The sequence below is a fragment of the Elephas maximus genome, chromosome 3, assembly GCF_024166365.1.
Source record: "Elephas maximus indicus isolate mEleMax1 chromosome 3, mEleMax1 primary haplotype, whole genome shotgun sequence".
NCBI lineage: Eukaryota > Metazoa > Chordata > Mammalia > Proboscidea > Elephantidae > Elephas > Elephas maximus.
Genome location: NC_064821.1, coordinates 37,212,354 through 37,229,831, shown reverse-complemented (window position 1 = coordinate 37,229,831; position 17,478 = coordinate 37,212,354). Strand labels below are relative to the sequence as shown.

Genomic DNA, 17,478 nt, shown 5'->3' with positions numbered 1-17,478 from the left:
GAGAGTGCAGTGTAGCCCTTCCATTTATGCAAGGCCATAATTTGAAGCCACATGTTTATCAGATGAAATCATCCCCCAGCTAAAAGGAGAAGGCTAGCATTACGGCGGCATCGTTGGGAAAAGTGCTGTTTGTAATTTAGCGCGATTCCACTTTTCACATACGCCTCCTGGGGCCGGTTTTTTTTTTTTTTTAAGGGAGGAATGATCACATCAAACTATTGGAAAGATCACCAGCCAGTCAACTGCTGTTGAGTTGACCCCCACTCATGGCAACCCCATGGGTGTCAGAATAGAACTGTGCTCCATAAGGTTTTCGATGGCTGGTTTTTTGGAAGGAGATCGCCAGGCCTTTCTTTCGAGACATCTCTGAGTGGGCTCGAACCTCCGACCTTTCAGTTAGCAGCTGAGCATGTTCACCACCTGCGCCACCCAAGGAACACCAGAAGCAGCCAAATAACTCCAAAATGAACAAATTTGGGACTCACAGCAGTACAGAACTGGGGGACAAAGTTAGAGCTCGCCCCCACCAGTTTTCTGCACTTCGAACTTGAATGTTAGGTGTCCACACGAATGGAGCTGTCGGGTAGAAGAAGTGGGTACCTAGGAAAAGCAAACTCCAGTGGCTCAACTCCTCAAGGGCAGCCCAGGGTGGAGGAAGGCTGGGTTTGTTTTTTCTTTTTTCCATTTCAGGAAGTCTGATAGGACTGGATCCCTGCACCCAGGGCAGGGTCTGAAGGGCCTGTGTAAATGTCAGGAGCTGGCTGTCATGGAGACTAGTGGCTTCGGGGTGACACCCTAGGACACAGGCCAAGGGGTGGGACAGAGCAGGAATCAGCAACCCTTGCTGAGAACAGCTGGGTGAGTTGGCTCTTTCAGCAGTGTCCGTGGGGAAAAGTGATAAGGGGCAGGGGGTCTGTGCTGGGTTGAAGATCCGTGGATGGCACAAACAGTTTGCGTTCGACTACTAACCTAAAGGTTGGTGGTCTGAACCCATCCAACGTTGCTGTGAAAGAAAGGCCTGATGATTGCTCCCATAAAGATTATAGCCAAGAAAACTCTACGGAGCTCAGTTCTACTCTGAAACACATCGGGTAGCCATGAGTTGGAGTCGACTCAACAGCAATGGATTTTTAAGGGTTTGTGCTAGGTTAAAGAGTATTCCCTGAAATTGATGCTCATTTGGAACCTCAGGGAGGGACCTGAGTTAGAAATTAGGTCTTTGAAGGTATAATGAGTTAAGATGAGGTGATACTGGAGTAGGGTGGGGCCTAACTCTGACGACGAGTATCCTTATAATGGGAGAAGACAAAAGGTGCACAGACACAGTGGAGAAGGCCATGTGCTATGGATTGTGTCTCCCAAAGTATCTGTAAACTTGGCTAGGTCATGAGTATCAGTGCTGTGTGATTGTCTACCATTTTGTCATCTGATGGGATTTCCCTATGTGTTGTAAACCCTATCACTATGATGTAATAAGATGAATTAGTGGCAGCTAGAGCGATGAGTGATGAGATCTACAAGATGAGATAGTGTTTTAAGCCAATCTCTTCTGAGATGTAAAAGAGAGAAGCGAGCAGAGAGACATGGGAACCTCATACCACCAAGAAAGCAGCACCGGGAGCAGAGTGTGTTCTTTGGACCTGAGGTTCCTGTGCTGGGATGCTCCCAGACCAAAGGAAGACTGATGACAAGCAATCTTCCTCCATATTTGACGAAGAAGGCCTTCCCCTGGAGCTGATGCCCTGAATTTAGACTTGTAGCCTACTAGGCTGTGAGAGAATAAATTTCTCTTTGTTAAAGCCATCCACTTGTGGTATTTCTGCTACAGCAGCACTAGATGACTAAGACAGAATCCATGTGATGACAGAGACAGAGACTGCAGTGATATGGCCGCAAGCCCCGGGACATCTGGGTCCACAAGAAGCTGGACGAGACGAGGAAGGATCCTCCCCTAGGGCCGCCAGGGGGAGTGTGGCCCTATCGACATCTTAATTTTAGACTTCTGGCCTCCAGAGCTGTGAGAGAATAAATTTCTGTTGTTCTAAGCTCCCCCCTTGTGTGGTGGCTCCAGGACATTCGTACAGGGGCCCAAGGAACTGATACTGGCTGTGCAGACGAAGTTTCTGGAGGAGTCCTTAGGTCACCAAAGACTTTTCTCTGCCTTATTTGAGTATCACTGAAAAGCTTATAAGGCCCCTGGGTGGGGTAAATGGTTTGCTCTCAGTATCTAGCTGAAAGGTTGGTAGTTTGAACACACCCAGTAGTACCACAGAAGAAAGGCCTGGTAATCTCCTTTCATAGATTATAGCCAAGAAAACCCTATAGAGCACAGCTCTACTCTGACATACCTGGGGTTGTCATGAGTTGGAATTGACTGTGCCCACACCCATGGTGGCAACTGAACACATCCCTTCCCACCAGCTCCCCCAGACCCTCCACTCTGATCCCAACACCTTGGAGAAAGCCCTTTCCCCATAGGCTTGCTGGAACTAACTCTTTTGGCGTGGTCTGTTAAAGCTCCAGGTTTGAGGGGACAATACCTCCTCCCGGGCACAAAGCTTTACCCTGGGTCTGCAGTCATGCCCTGGACAAGGCTGTCTTCGTTCATGTGACTGCTCTGGGCAAGGCACAAGAGAGGGAGTGAATGTGGAAGGAAAGGGGACCGTTAGGGCTGGGTAGTCAGGGAACTAGATTCTGGGGAAAGAGATGGACAACAACCCAACAAGCAGAGAGGCATTCCTAAGAGCAGCAGCGCTTTGGAGAAGAAAACCCAGAAAAACGTGTTGGGGCAGCAATTCTCACCGGGAGCGATTCTGGAAATGTCTTTTGGCTGCCACGACTGGGGGGTGAAGGGGAAGGGCTGCTATGGGCATCTGGTGGGTGGAAGCCAGGGATGCTGCTCAACACCCTGAAGTTCACAGGATGCCCCCACCCCAGCAAAGAATGTTCTGGAATCAAAGGTCAGTAGTGCCACAATGGGGAAGCCAGGACAGAACGGGTATATGGAGGGTCTGGGTGTAATGGTACCGGTGAGGGGTGACCAGTGCAGGGGACAGGCACTGTCTGGGCCAGTCTGAGAAAGGGAGAGCAGTGTGGCTGGGCCAGCTGGAGGCAAAAGTGGAGGACAGGGAGGAGCTGGGATCGGGACGATCAGGTCCACTGGGCCTCGCAAATGTGCAACCGAGTGCGGATTTTCACACAAAGAGAGTGGGAGCCACGGGGTTTGAAACAGGGGTGCCAAGACCTGGTGTGTTTGAGAAACGTCACCTTGGCAGTGAGGTCTGGTGGACCTGGGGTCCCATCTGATGCCTCTGGCACAGGTCTGGGGAAGATGCGGGTGGCTCAGATCAGGCCTGTGACAAGCACTTGAGCTCTGGTTACAGTTGTGGGGGGAGACCTGGAAGGTGCTGCTGGTGGCCAGGTTCCAGAATCTTCTGAAGTGATGGGTGGGCTTGTCGACAAAGATGGGTTAGACAGTGGGATGGAGGTTCTGGACAGTGACAGATAAACTCTTCACAACGCCCCCTCCAAACAAAACAGCCAATGAGTCGCCATGCTCAGGCACAAAGCCACCTTGCAAAGCCCCATCTCATAAATCAACAAGGAGCACAGTCCGATGCTCATCATGTTTGTATGGTCGGTGTGGGAACACAGGGAGCTTCCTGAGGCTGCCTCTACCCTTAAGGGCACTTTGAGTCACCGCTGAGAAGAGGGGCAAAATACTGGCTCAGAGAGGCCATACTTGTTGGGTGGTGGGTCAATGGGGACCTCCACTGCATCCTCCCCTCCCCACCTATCCACGTGCGGTGGGCTTGGCAGCTGAATGGGGCCCCCGAAAAGATATGTTGAAGTGTTAACCTCCAGTGCCTATGAACGTGACCTTGTTTAGTTAGAAATGGGGTCACTGTGGACGTAATTAAAATGAGGTCATACTGGAGTAGGGTGGGTCCTGATTCCAATGACAAGTGTCTTTATAAGACACAGAAAAGACACAGACACAGAGGAGACGGCCACGTGAAGATGGAGGCAGAGATTGGAGTGATGTGACCACATGCCTAGGAACGCCTGGAGCCACCAGAAGTAGAAGAGACAAGGTCTGGAGGTAGCATGGCCCTTCCGACACCTTGATTTCAGGCTTCTGGTCTCCAGAATGGTGAGGGAATACATCTCTGTTGTTTTGAGCCCCCCAGCTTGGGGTACTTTGTTACGGCAGCCACTGAGACAGAGGTGGAGGGACGAGGCATCCCTGCGCCCTGCATCCAATTCCTCTTCCTGCACTCTGAGAGTTTGGTGCTCTTCTATACCATCAGGGCGATTCTACTCCCTGGGACACTTGGAAATATCTGGAGATATTTTTGGTCATCACATCTGGGTGGGGGAGTGCAACTGGCACAGAGTGAGTAGAGACTGGATGTTGCTCAATACCCTACAGTGCACAGGACACCCCCAGCCCAGAGAATGATCCAGAACCAAACGTCAGCAGTGTCAAAAGGGAGAAACTCTGCATTAATTATTTGGGAAAAAACTTGAGTTTGATTCCTGCTCACATGGCACGCCAGAATAAATTCCCAGCGGGTTAGATGACGTAAACCAGGGTGACCCTCCACTCGGCATGTGTATTTAAACGTGTACAGTACCCTAGAACTTCCATAGGTCAGATGTCTGTGGAAAGCAGTTTCTTGGGGGTCAGTGGAATCCCCTAACCCACAGGTCTTCACCTGGGGAGATTCTGCCCCCCAGTGGCACTGGCAATGCCTGGGGACATTTTTGGTTGTCACAACTGAAAGGGAGTGCTACTGGTATTGAGTGGAGGCCGGGGATGCTGCTCAACACCCTACAGTACACAGTATGGACCCCACCACAGAGAGTAATCTGGAACTAAATGGCAGCAGTGCCAAATGGAGAGACCCTGCTTTAAATAAATAGGAAAACCAACATTTGCAGACTCAAGGGTCTCCCCACGACATGAGTCCTCAGGGAGGTTCCAGAACTCGTTCATTTGGCTGCACGATATTTGGGGACAAGCAGGAGCATATTTGGGACCTGGAGGTGTCTGGTTCCGTCACAACAACCCATCCCCCACCTCATCCACCTGTCATTTTCTCCTTTCCCCCTAAAACCAGGAGGCAGACTACAGACCAACAAAGGTAAGGGGCTGGCTCCAGGGCATCTCTGCGACCTGCCCATCCACACACCCACCTCAATAAAGTGCATCGCCCATCAGAGACGAGGAAGCTGGCCATCTTCCTGTGGTCCCTCCGAGTCCGAGAGCTCGTCTGGGAATTAAAGCCCTGGGCCCATCCCAGGGGGTTGAGAAATGGGGCGTACTTTCAGGGGCTGGGTGTGAAAACCCAAATGCTGCCTCCCAGCCTCCGGTTGCACCCACCCTAAAAGGGGACCCAGTGTTGCTGGGTGCTGCAAACATGCTCAGCTGCTAACTGAAAGGCTGGAGGTTCAAGCCCACTCAGAGGCACCTTGGAAGAAAGTCCTGACGATCTACTTGCAAAAACCAGCCGCTGAAGACCCTAGGGGACACAGCTCTACTCTGGCACACGAATGGTCGTCCCGAGTCAGAACTGACTCCACGGCAACTGGTCTGGTTTACTGTTTTGGCCCTTGATCAGGCCTTTGACAGAGGACTCCCCACGCCCCATTTTAAACATCACCAGCTCCCTGCGGGAGATCGAGTCCCAATTCCTCAGCCAGGCACACACACAGCCTACCAGGCCCAGCTCTAAATCCAAAAAAAAAAAAAAAACCCAAAACAAAACAAACCCCAAATCCATTGTTGTCAAGTTGATTCCAACTCCCGTCCACGTGTTACAGAGCAGGTTTCCTTAGGTCATCTTTAGGAATGCAGGTCATCAGGCCTTTCTTCTGTGGCACTGCCGGGTGAGCTCAAACCATCAACGTGTGCACGCTGTTTGCGCCACCCAGGGACCTAGCTCTAAATACACCCCTCGTAAAATTCCATGAGATCCCCTACTCTCCAAGCTGGACGCCTGCCTCTCTCTAAGCAGGCAGGCACCCGGAAAGTTACCTGGCAGTGTGCTTCCAAAGTCTGCGTGGCCAGCTTGCCCACCCCTTAGAGTGTTTATTTAAATTAGTAAGAGATGAAGCAAAATGAATCACTGTTTTTTTTTTTTTTTTTTTTAAGTCTATCAGTCTGACTATAAGGTCCCTGGGTGGTGCAAACGATTTGAGCTTGGCTGGTAACCAAAATGTTGGTGGTTTGAACCCACCCAGTGGAAGAAAGGCCTGGCAATCTCCTTCTGTAAAGATCGCAGCCGAGAAAACTCTATGGAGTGCAGTTCTACTCTGCAACACCTGGGGTCGTCAGGAGTTGGAATGGCACAATAGCTGTCTGACTGTCATTGCTGGGTGCCATTGAGCTGATTCCGTCTCACAGTGACTCCATGTGACAGAGCAGACTGCCCCATAGGTTTTCTTGGCTGTAATCTTTACAGAAGCAGGGTGCCAGGACTTTTTCCCGCCAAACTATACCTTCAAAATTCCTTTACAATATACAACTGAAATCGGCAAGAGGAGTACTGGAACACCCTAACTGTGCTCGCTCTCTCACTCTCTCTCTCACTCACACACATACACACACCCCTGTGAGGTCCGGCAGAGCTAGGATATAACACATGAGTCAGACGAGGACAGTTTATTCATGGTTCCAACTAACTCACAAGCCTAACTAACCCTGAATCACTACTTTCTTTCTCATTGGGCTGGGGCTTAAGACGTCTCATTTAGGAAGTGACAGAATCCAAACTCATCAGCAGCATTTTGAGATCATGGCTAATCTCCCAAGTCCTCCACGCACCAAAACAAAAAGCAGAAAGAGATGAAGAGACGGCCCCCAGGCTGCAGGGGTGGGCGGCTCGGGCCAAGCGGGGCGCAGACTGGGCCCTTTGTTCTGTGTCTTGGTTGGGACGAGGGCAGAGAGCAGGGCCGTGGAAAGGCTGCGCCGGGGAAGGGGCTGCCTGGTACAGTGGGTTGGGGACTCGCGGCGCACAGAGCGGTCCCCCAGTAACACCGCCCAGGAACGTGGTGTTTGCTCGTATCAGGTTAAGTAGCAATGTCACAGGGAGGACTAGAGGAGCAGGCACGAAACAGTACGTGCTTGCGGGTAAACGGGCATCTCGTGCGCACGGAAGGAGATAACCCGGGAGACAAAGCCACTTTTATCCAGGGCATTCTCCAGGGCAGCTCTGGAGAAGAGAATCCAATACCTCTAATCTTGGAAGAAAAAAGCAACAATTCATTCTAAGATGAGGGGCAAGGACAGTTCCTCCCAAAATCCAGGTCAGTCCCAACACAAAGACATGAGACACAATGGTCCCCACTGTCCCTGAGGAGGAGGGCACAGCCCCACTCCCCCCAGTTCCTCCTCGTTCATCCGTTCTCTGGGCCCACTGCCTAACTCCACCTCGGTCTGCTCCTATCGGTTCCTTTTTATCAAGACAGACTCCCTGAAGATTAAAAATCGCCTGGAGGGCAGAATCCAGTGGCTGGTCCACTTTCTCATGGCTCCTGGTTCTGAGAAACGTTTTGTCAGGAGCTCAGCACACACCACTGCCAGTTGCTGTCAAGTCAACTCCGATTCCTGGTGCCCCGTGTATGCAGAATAGAATTGCTCCACAGGGTTTTGGAGGATGTGACCTTTCAGAAGCAGATTGCCAGGACTTTCTTCTGAGGTGCATCTAGGTGGTTCAAACTGCCAACCTTTAGATTAGCAACCAAGTACTTAACAATTTGTGCCAGCCAGGGACTCCCCAGAGACTCAATAAGCAAGGGCAAGGCCTGGATAAGAACCAGCATTTACGATGGAGCAGTGGTTCTCAAAGGGGTGATTCTGTACCCAGCAGACACTGGGCAAACATCTGAGACATTTTTGGTTGTCATGACTGGGGGTAGGTGCTACTGGCATCGAGTAGGTGGAGACCAGGAATGCTACTCAACACCCTACAGTTCACAGGAAGGCCCCCACCGCAGAGAATGTTCTGGAACTAAATGTCAGTGGTGCCCTGGTTGACACACCCTGCTCTAGAGATTTAGTCTTCACCAATTTAAGGAGGAAATACAGTCAGATTGCTTCTTAGACGCAAGGATGGCGAGATTTCGTCTTGCTTACTTGGGCACGTCATCAGGAAAGATCAATCGCTAGGAAAACACATCATGTTTGGTGAAGTGGAAGGTCAGCAAAAATGAGGGACACCCACCATGAGATGAACTGACTTGGCTGTAACAGTGGGCTCAAACATATCAAAGATTGTGGGGATGGCCCAGGACTCGGCAGTGTTTCATTCTATTATACATAAAGTTGCCTTGAGTTGGAAACGACTCAATGGTAACTAACCACAATAGCAATAACCCTTCAAGGAGTCCCTGGGTTGCGCAAACAGCGAAGCACTTGGCTGTTAACCTAAAGGCTGGCAGTTAGAGCCTACCCAGAGGCAACTCAGAATAAAGGTCTGGCGATATACTTACAAAAGGTCACAGCCACTGAAAACCCTATAGAACAGTTCTACTCTGACACACCTGGGGGTGTCATGACTTGGAATCAACTCGATGGCAACTGGTTAATAATCCTTCATGTTTCTAAAAGGCCCAGGTAGCCATCTCTGAAGTCCTCACCTCCCTGGGCCTAAGTTTCTGTATCAGTAAAACAGGAACACATACCCCCGTGCTGGGTGTCGGCAGGATAAGAGAGCTGGGTATGTAACAGCATCTATCACAGGAGCTGCTCAATAAAGGGCGGTGCTTTGAAGGTATTCGTTCCTGCAATTTCCTCCTCCCGATGGTTCCTTTTTTAACAAGATGCACTCCGTATAGATTAAGAATTGACTGAAGTTACCCTTGAGAGAGAACCCCGATGGTACCGTGATGAAGGGCTTGGCTGCTAACCAAAAGGTTGGCAGTTCAAATCCACCAGCCCCTCCTGGGAAACCCTATCGGGCAGTTCTACTCCATCCTATAGGGCTGCTACGAATCAGAATTGACTTGCTGGAAATGGTTTGGTTTCTTTGGTTTTACCTTAGAGAGTGCCCTCGATAAACATGGCTTTGTAAGCTGCATTATCTCCTCCTATTCTTTAACATGTCTTTATCCTTCAAGGTGGTGTCAACAGTTTACATTGGACTACTAACTGACATATTAGCAGTTTGAACCTACCCAGCGGCACTATGGAAGACAGGCCTGGTGATCTGCTTCTATAAAGATTAGTCAAGAAAACCCTATGGAGCTCAGTATTACTCTGCAATATGTGGGGTCGCTGTGAGTCGGAATCAACTCAATAACAACAGGTTTAAGGTCCCTGTGTGGCGCAAATCGTTTGCGCTCAGCTACTAACCTAAAGGTTGGACACTCAAATTTGCCCAGAGGGACCTCGCAAAACAGTCCTGGTGATCTGCTTCCATAAAAATTATAGCCAAGAAAATCCTATGGAGCTCAATTCTACTCTGTAGAACTTGTAGGGTCACCAAGAGTCAGAATGGACTCGATGGCAACAGGTTATCCTTTAAGGCTGAGCTTGGGGCCAGCCACCTCTTTCAAGGAAACTTGCCGGAATCCCCCTTGCCCCAAAGCTTGCACTGGGTGTCCTGACTCTGCCCTCACATTGTCTTGCACCATTGCCATGAACGTGATTATTTCCAAGGGAGTCTCCACTAGAATGTCCCTCCTCAGGAGGACTCATCTATGTCCTGCGGACCCAGCCCAAGGGCTGGTACAACCAGCCCTTGCTTCACTGAACTCTGGGCCCATCCAAGGCCCATGATGGCCCTTATAGGAGATGAGGAAAGGGAAGCTGCAGGTTAACAAGCCCCCACTGGGGAGAAAACCACCTCCTACAGCCAAAGGGAAAGGGGAGATTCCCCAATCCCAACCTGCTTCACCACACTGCAGAAAGTAGAGGCTGGAAAGGACCTCAGGGAGGGTCTGGCCCAGGGACTTCCTGCCAGAAGGATGTGGCAAGCTTTGGGGCACAGGGGTGCAATTTGCAAAAGCATGTTCTACACTGTGATCTTCTATTTGGGAAATGAAGAAGCAATAAAATAAGCTTTTGTAGTATCACTTATAGAATGGGAAGCTGCACAAAATCGGGATCATTGTAACAGCGATTCGGTAATTTGTGAGTCAGGGGCAAGGTAAAATCTTAGAGGGGGTGGACGAGAGACACTATGGCTATCAAGTATCAAGAAGGGTTGAGTTTCAAAGGTGAGAAATACTGATTAAGGCCAACCTACCAATTTCATAGGCGAAGAAACAGCCAAGCAGGATGGTCCAAGGCCAGGACCCCCAAAAGGAGCCCTGGTGCACAATGGTTAAGCGTTCAGCTACTAATTGACAGGTCGGTAGTTTGAACCCACCCAGTGGCTCTGTAGAGAAAAAACCCTGTGATCTGCTCCTCTTAAGGTTGTTGTTGTTCTTCTTAGGTGCCGTCAAGTGGATTCCGACTCATAGCGACCCTACATACAACAGAACGAAACACAGCCCTGTCCTGCACCATCCTCACAATCATTGTTATGCTTGAGCCCATTGTTGCAGCCACCGTGTCAGTCCATCTCATTGAGGGTCTTCCTCTTTTTCACTGACCCTCTACCAAGCCTGATGTCCTTCTCCAGGGACTGGTCCCTGTAAAGATTAGAGCCTAAGAAACCCTATGGGGTAGTCCTACTGTAATACAGGGTCACCTTGAGTCAGAATCGACTTGATGGCACACAACAGGACCCCCAACATAGTGGCTCCCCCAGAACCCTCCACCTGGCTGTACTCCTAACACAAAAAGCAGGCAGTGGGGCGGGGCGGGGGGAAGGTTCTGTGGAACGGGAAGATGAGCTTGGTAAGGGCAAGGGGCCACGTCTGCCATGTTCGTCATTGCGTTCTGGCCCACACTCAGAGTGTCTGCAGTAGGGACGATTGGAGGCTCAAATCGTGCGCCCCTGGGCCAGCAAGGTGGGGAGCCACCTCCTTTGTGGGCCAGAAGATTCTGGAAACGAAGGCAGTAATTACCTCTCAGGGGCCCTCTTTACATTCAGTTGATCCAGATTCACATGTCCTAAATGGGCTATAAAACCAGGCTCTTCAGTTCTCCTGGTTGTTGTTAGTTGCCTTGGAGTCTATTCCAGCTCATGGCGACCCCATGTGTGCAGAGTAGAACTGCTCCACAGGGTTTTCAAGGCTGTGATCTTTCGGAAGCAATTGCGAGGCTTGTCTTCCTGGGTGGGTTCTAACTGCCAACCTTTCAGCTAGTAACCAAGCACTTAACCATTTGTGCTACCCAAAATCACCACAGACACGAGAGGTGGGAAATTAAGGTTGATTGGAACCACTGAGCCCACAAGGCCCGAGGCAGAGGCCACTGAGCCAGACCCCAGCAAGGAAAATTTGAGGATGTCTTCAAACCCACAGCGTTAATCAGATACTGAAGCAACTGTAGAGTTGTCCAGGCCACTTCCAGCTGCTCCTGGGCTTCTTAAGACAACGTGCAGAAGGTGGGAGTTGGGACCTTCCCACTCAAAGGCACAGTGCCTCTGCCAGCTCGCACCTCAGCCACCTTTCCTTGTGACCAAGGGGGTTGGAGAGGCCTTGCCTCAGTAGACCCCTTGTGTATGGGCGCCCAGGAAGACAGGGCTGGCCGCTGAGCCTCTCTGGGAGCTCAGCCCCCACGCCGGGGACAGATTTCCTGTCTGCTGTTTTACCCATTTAAGTCCAAGGATGCAACCCCATGGAGGTAAACTCACACCCGCTCCCCCCATCCTGAAACCCAGTTCCGGCCCTACTGCGGGGGCTGGCAGCTCCTTCCCCACTGGCAGCCAGGCTGGGACCCCAGAGCTCCTTCCTCACCCTGCAGCCAGGCTGGGACACAGACTCCAGCAGATTTGTCTTAGGAGCAGAGTGGCATGGCCGTTTAAGTTTTCAGGACCGGGAGATGGGTCCAGTCACCCAGCTGGGGATGAATCAAGAGGGTAGGGGTCTGATCCCCTACGGCTGCTCCCCAAACTCTCCAGGGGCACCCTGGCCCTTTCCTTCTCTTTTCCTCCTCTCTAGGCCCTCCTCTTAGTTCCTGCTATGGCTTTTATATTCTCTTCTTCCCTCAACGTGCCCATTCCCCAAAAACAGGCGGCCACCCCAGTGGGCTCAGACCTCCCGCTTTTGCGCATCCCCGGGGTGCCAGGCGCTACTCTCAGCATCGTACACCCTGCCTCTAGCCCTTGAGCCGCGGCAGCGCCCCCAAGCTGTTTCTGTACTCCTTCCCCCCACCCGCTGTCTTGCACCTCTTCCCCAGCCCGGGCCTCTCCATTCCGCCTCCTTGCCTCCCCCTCCCAGCCCCATTTCCTGCGACCCCCCAACTCCCCCCTTAAGCCACGTCCTTCTCGAAAAGCTGCTGAAAGCCACAAGCCTTCCCCACCCCTAATCTCAACCCCCAACCCCATCGGGGCCACCCAGTCCCCATCAACTTCCTCCTTTTTCGCCCTCATCCGACCCCGAACCCCGCAGCGCTGCAAGACCCCCAGTCTCGTTCCCGCCCCCCCGCCTCTGCTTCCACGTCCCCCATTAACACGCAGCCCAGCCCCCTCCCCAGACATTCCCCCACCCACGGCGCGCGCCCCGAGCCAGAGCCTCCTTCCCGCGCGCGCGCGGCACTCACCTGGGCCTCGGCCGCCGCGCGCCGTGGTCCCGGGCCCGCAACCCGCCCGCCGGCCACCGCCGGCCACCCGCCGCTCCGCCGCCGCTCCGCCCCGCCGCGCCCACCGCTCCCCCCACTCCCCCCGCTCCCCCGCTTCCGGGTTCCGGAGGGGCTGAGCCGGGGGCGTGACGCCAGTACGTCTCGGGGGCGGTACGAAATAAACCACGCCCCCTAGGCCCGCCTCCCGACACCTACTCCTCACGCTTGTGGGCGAGACCAAGTATGAAGGATGGCGGGGGAGGTACACGCCCAGAGGACGCAAACTGCGCCCGCAGCCTGTGCGTGCCGGCGGGGCGCTGCCACCCCTTCTGCGGCTCCTGAATGGGACGTGGGGGCGTGTCCAGCCTCGAGGAGCCACACTTCGAGCTGAAGGCGGGAAAATGGCGGATTCTTCAGGGCGCGGCGGCGGGTAAGTTGGGGCTCCGCCGGGTTGGATTTGGGGGCCCGGCGGGAAGACTCCGGCCAAGGGCTGGGGGCGGGGGGCTGTAGAGTCGGGTAGTGGGGTCTTCGAGGCGAGGCCGCTGGGGCCCTGTCAGGGATCGCCTGGGATGCGCAGGCCCTGGCCGGCGTGCGGCTTCTGCGCATGCTCGGGGGACGCGGGCTCCCTACGGGACCGTGAGTTCGAATCCCGAGGCTTCGTGTTGGAATCCCGGGCCATGAGTTCATATCCCGGCTCCATGAATTCAAATACTCCGGACGCGAGTTCGAATTCTGGGGCCGCACGCTCGTTGAGGGGCAGCGTTGGACCAAAGCTTCCTCTCTCTCTGCCTTGCAGTCCTCCGCTCCGAAAGGGGGCTGATAGCGCCATACAACTTAATGGCTTGTGCCAGACTTGAACGGGCTTAGAAGTGTCTGACCCATAAAATGTGATAGGTCGTTGATAGTGGAATTGTCTTTATTTTATGGACAATCAGCGAGTTAACGCATCTCCTTTGGTCTTCCCAACCCTGGTATTGTAGCCTTTGCATTTACAGATGAGATGATCCCTGCTCAGGAAGGGAAAGTCATTTGTGAACAAGACAAAGAACAGACGTTGAACGCTTATCAGGTTCCAGGCACGATTCTGGGGCTGCGTTTGTCTTGTTTTTTCACCCCCTCAGTGCTTATTGAGTACCTGAGGTGTGCCAGGTGCTGGAGGTACAACAGGGAATTAAAATAGAAAATTCTTGCCCTCCTGGAGCTCAAAACCAAAACCAAACCCGTTGCTGTCCCCTTGATTCCGACTCATAACGATCTTATGGGACAGGATAGAACTGCCCCAAAGAGTTTCCAGGGAACGTCTGGTGGATTCGAACTGCTGATCTTTTGGTTAGCAGCCAAGCTCTTAATCACTGGAGCTTAAGTTATTAAAAAAAAAAAAAAACCAGTGGCAGTGGATTCGACTCAGACTCCCAGTGATGCCATTTATGTCAGAGTCGAACTAGACTCCCCAGGGTTTTCAGTGGCTGATTTTCTGGAAACATCACCAGGCCTTTATTCTAAGGCGCCTCGGGGGTAGACTTGAACCTCCACTCTCTTGGTTAGCAGCCAAATGCACCACCCAGGGACTTCCCTGAGATCTTACTAACTTTCATTTACTGAAATCACTCAGGTTTCCTCCACCCATCCTTGCCCTAATCCTGTGAGATTTGAACTAGCACCTTTAAGTCCCAGGTGAGGTACCTGAGGTGCACAGAGGTGCAGTGACTCCCCCCACCCCCAGGTCCCACAGTTGTGGTAGGAGCCTATTTAGTTTGACTCTAACAAAAAAAACCAAACCCACTGCCGTCGAGTCAATTCCGACTCACAGCGACCCTATAGGACAGAGTAGAACTGCCTCATAGAGTTTCCAAGGAGCGCCTGGTGGATTCGAACTGCCGACCCTTTAGTTAGCAGCCGTAGCACTTAACCACTATGTTACCGGGGTTTCCAGTTCGACTCTAGTTCCCTGGGTAACACCTAGAACCCTTGCTCTAATCTTTTCTGGTTCTGACACTTGCCAGGGTGACCTGTTCAAGCCTCGGTTTCTGGTCTGGAAAATGAGGCTTAAGCGAGATAAAAACGAGTTGCCTTGTCGACCCAGACTCATGGCAACCTCACGTATGTCAGGGTAGAACTGTGCTCCATGGGGTTTTCAGTGGTCTTTCTTAGGAGGCTCCTTTGGGTGGACTCAAATCTCCAACTTTTCAGCTAGCAGCTGAGCGCTTTCACCATCTGCACCACCCAGGGAGTCCTGGCACAGAGTAAGTGTTCAGTAACACGTCAAATGAGTGATTCTGCAGCAGCAACTGCTGTTGCCCCTCACTGTACTCCAGTGTCTGGGAGGCAGGAGGTACTCAGTAAATATTTGTTGTGTGAATAACCCAGGGGTACTAACCCAGATTTTGCCCTCCTAGGGGCCTTTATGAAACACTGCCTGGTCCTGGGCCATCCTCACAGTGTTTCGTTTTGTTGTACATGGGAGGTCACTATGAGCTGTCTAAACAACAGCAATGACAAGGGGCATTTAACAGTATCTGGAGACAGTTTTGACTGTCACAGCTAGGTGAGAGGGGTGCTACTGGCATCGAGTGGGTGGAGGCCAGGGATGCTGCTAGCATCCTACAGTGCACAGGACTGCTCTTACCACAGAGAATGACCTGGAACCAAGTGTCAGCAGTGAGAAGCTGAGAGGCCCTGGGATGATGAATGGATGGGTAGAAGCACGGGCTTGAAGACAGAGGGATAACTTAGAACGCAGCTATAAAACTCCTGTCATGAAATAACGAAGCCCGAGATGTTAGCCCTAAAAAGGAATTCAGTCTTGATACATGCTACAATGTGGATGAACCTTGAAAACATGATGCTCAGTGAAAGAAACTAGACACAAAAGGCCACGTAGTGTATGATTCCATTTATGTGAAATGTTCAGAACAGGCAAATCCAGAGGTAATGCATTAGTGGTTGCCTAGGGCTTGGGAGGAGGGGAGATAGACAGTAACTGCTAATGGGTATGTGGTTTCTGCTTGGAGTGATGAGAATGTCCTGGCACTAAATAGAGGTGGTAGTAGTACAGGGTTATGGATGTACTAAATGCCGCTGAGTTTAAGATGTTTTTTTTTTTCTTTTATTTGTGAAAATATACATGACAAAACATATGCCAACTCAACAATTTTCCACATGTCCAATTCAGTGACATTGATTATATTCTTCACGTTATGCAACCATTCTCACTATCCTTTTCCAAATTATTCAACCATAAAATGGTTAATTTTATGTTAAGTGAATCTTACCTCAAATTAAACAAAACAAAACAGAAGGAGACCTGATGTAATAGAGGAGAGAGGGACCGTGAGGCCGGAACCACTGACTCACCAGCAACGGGTACGGGAGAGTCCAGGATGATTCCCAGGTTTCCAGTCTGGGTGAGTGGGCAGAGGAGGATGCCTGGAACAGGCATCAGCGGCTCAAGGCGGGGCAAGCCTAGGGGTGGAGATCAGACCTCAGCACTTGGCTGACTTCAATGAATGCTGCTCCTGTTGTCACAGCAGCAGGATTCCCTTCGCTCAGCTCACTGCAGGCAGCCACATCCGTGGTCCAGGGACCTCCAGAGTGAGACATGGTCAAGCTTGGGAATGCTTCAGCAGAGAGGTGACCTTGACAAATGCCCCATGGGTGTACACAGACTCTTCCCAACTCTGCAAATACACAACAGTTATCCTCCTTTGAAGAAGAAAGGTCTGGTGATCCACTTCTGAAAAAATCAGCTGCTGAGAACCCTGGTGGAGCACAGTTCTACTCTGACACACGTGGAGTCCGCATGAGTAAGAGTTGACTCAATGGCAACTGGTTGAAGAGCCCCTGGATTGTGCAAACAGTTAACGTGCTCGGCTGCTAACTGAAAGGTTGGAGGTTCAAGCCCCCCCCCAAGGTGCCTCAGAAGAAAGGCCTGGCCATCTATGTCTGAAAAATCGGACACTGAAAACCCTCTGGAGCACAGGTCCACTCTGACACACATGGAATCACCAGAAGTTGGAATTGACTTGACGGCAACTGGTTTTTTACTCTGTACCAGTTGGCGGGAACAGAGCAGTGAGCAGAACAGACAAAAAAGGTCCCTGCCCTTCCAGAACTTTAGAGCCCATCTTCCTGTTGGCTGCCACTCGTCTTCAGAAAACATGGTTCGCCTTGTCTGTCTCCTGCTTCAAGCCCTTCCTTGTCCCTCATTGCCCATAGCAGGGGTCGGCAAACTACAGCCTGCAGACCAAGCCAGCTTGTCTCCTGTTTTTGTATGACCAGCAAGCTAAGAGCAGTGTTCACATTTTTATATGATTGTAAAAAAAAAAAAAAGACTAGTATTTCATGACATAAAACTTGTATGAAGCTCAGATGTCAGTGTCTGTAAATAAGGTTTTATTTCCTTATGTATCATCTGCCTGCTTTTGTGGTATAATGGCAGAATTGAGTAATCATGACAGAGACTGTGGTCCACAAAGCAGACAGTTTTACTCTCTGGCCTCTTATAGAAAAGGTTGCTGACCCCTGGCCTACAGAAACAGGTCTGAGCCCTTAAGCTCTTCAGAACTGTTGTGGCCTGGCCCAGCTTCCTCTTCCTCACCCTGTACCCCTGCCCACCTTCTCCACCCAAACCATTTTCTTTGTTGTTAGTTACCATTAAGTTGGCACCTGACTCATGGCATCACCATGCACAACAGAATGAAGCACTGCCCAGTCCTGTGCCATCCCCATGATTGGTTGCAGATTGGACCAATGTGATCCATAGGGTTTTTATGGGCTGATTTTTGGAAGTAGATTGCCAGGCC

At 51.5% G+C, this 17,478-nt stretch overlaps 2 protein-coding genes across 2 annotated transcripts in view; one reads left to right on the top strand and one right to left on the bottom strand.

Moving 5' to 3' along the window:
* MYO9B (myosin IXB) overlaps positions 1-12,737 on the bottom strand; it is a 108,013-nt gene extending 95,276 nt beyond the window's left edge. Inside the window, exon 1 of the mRNA XM_049877335.1 lies at positions 12,659-12,737. The gene's annotated coding sequence lies outside the window, so the exon portion shown is untranslated. The remainder of the gene's footprint in view (positions 1-12,658) is intronic.
* The window catches only part of HAUS8 (HAUS augmin like complex subunit 8), a 34,974-nt gene continuing 28,370 nt past the window's right edge, over positions 10,875-17,478 (top strand). Inside the window, exons 1-4 of the mRNA XM_049875487.1 lie at positions 10,875-10,962; positions 11,778-11,975; positions 12,296-12,797; positions 12,873-13,106. Coding sequence (XP_049731444.1) covers positions 10,875-10,962; positions 11,778-11,975; positions 12,296-12,797; positions 12,873-13,106 — 1,022 coding nt within the window. The remainder of the gene's footprint in view (positions 10,963-11,777; positions 11,976-12,295; positions 12,798-12,872; positions 13,107-17,478) is intronic.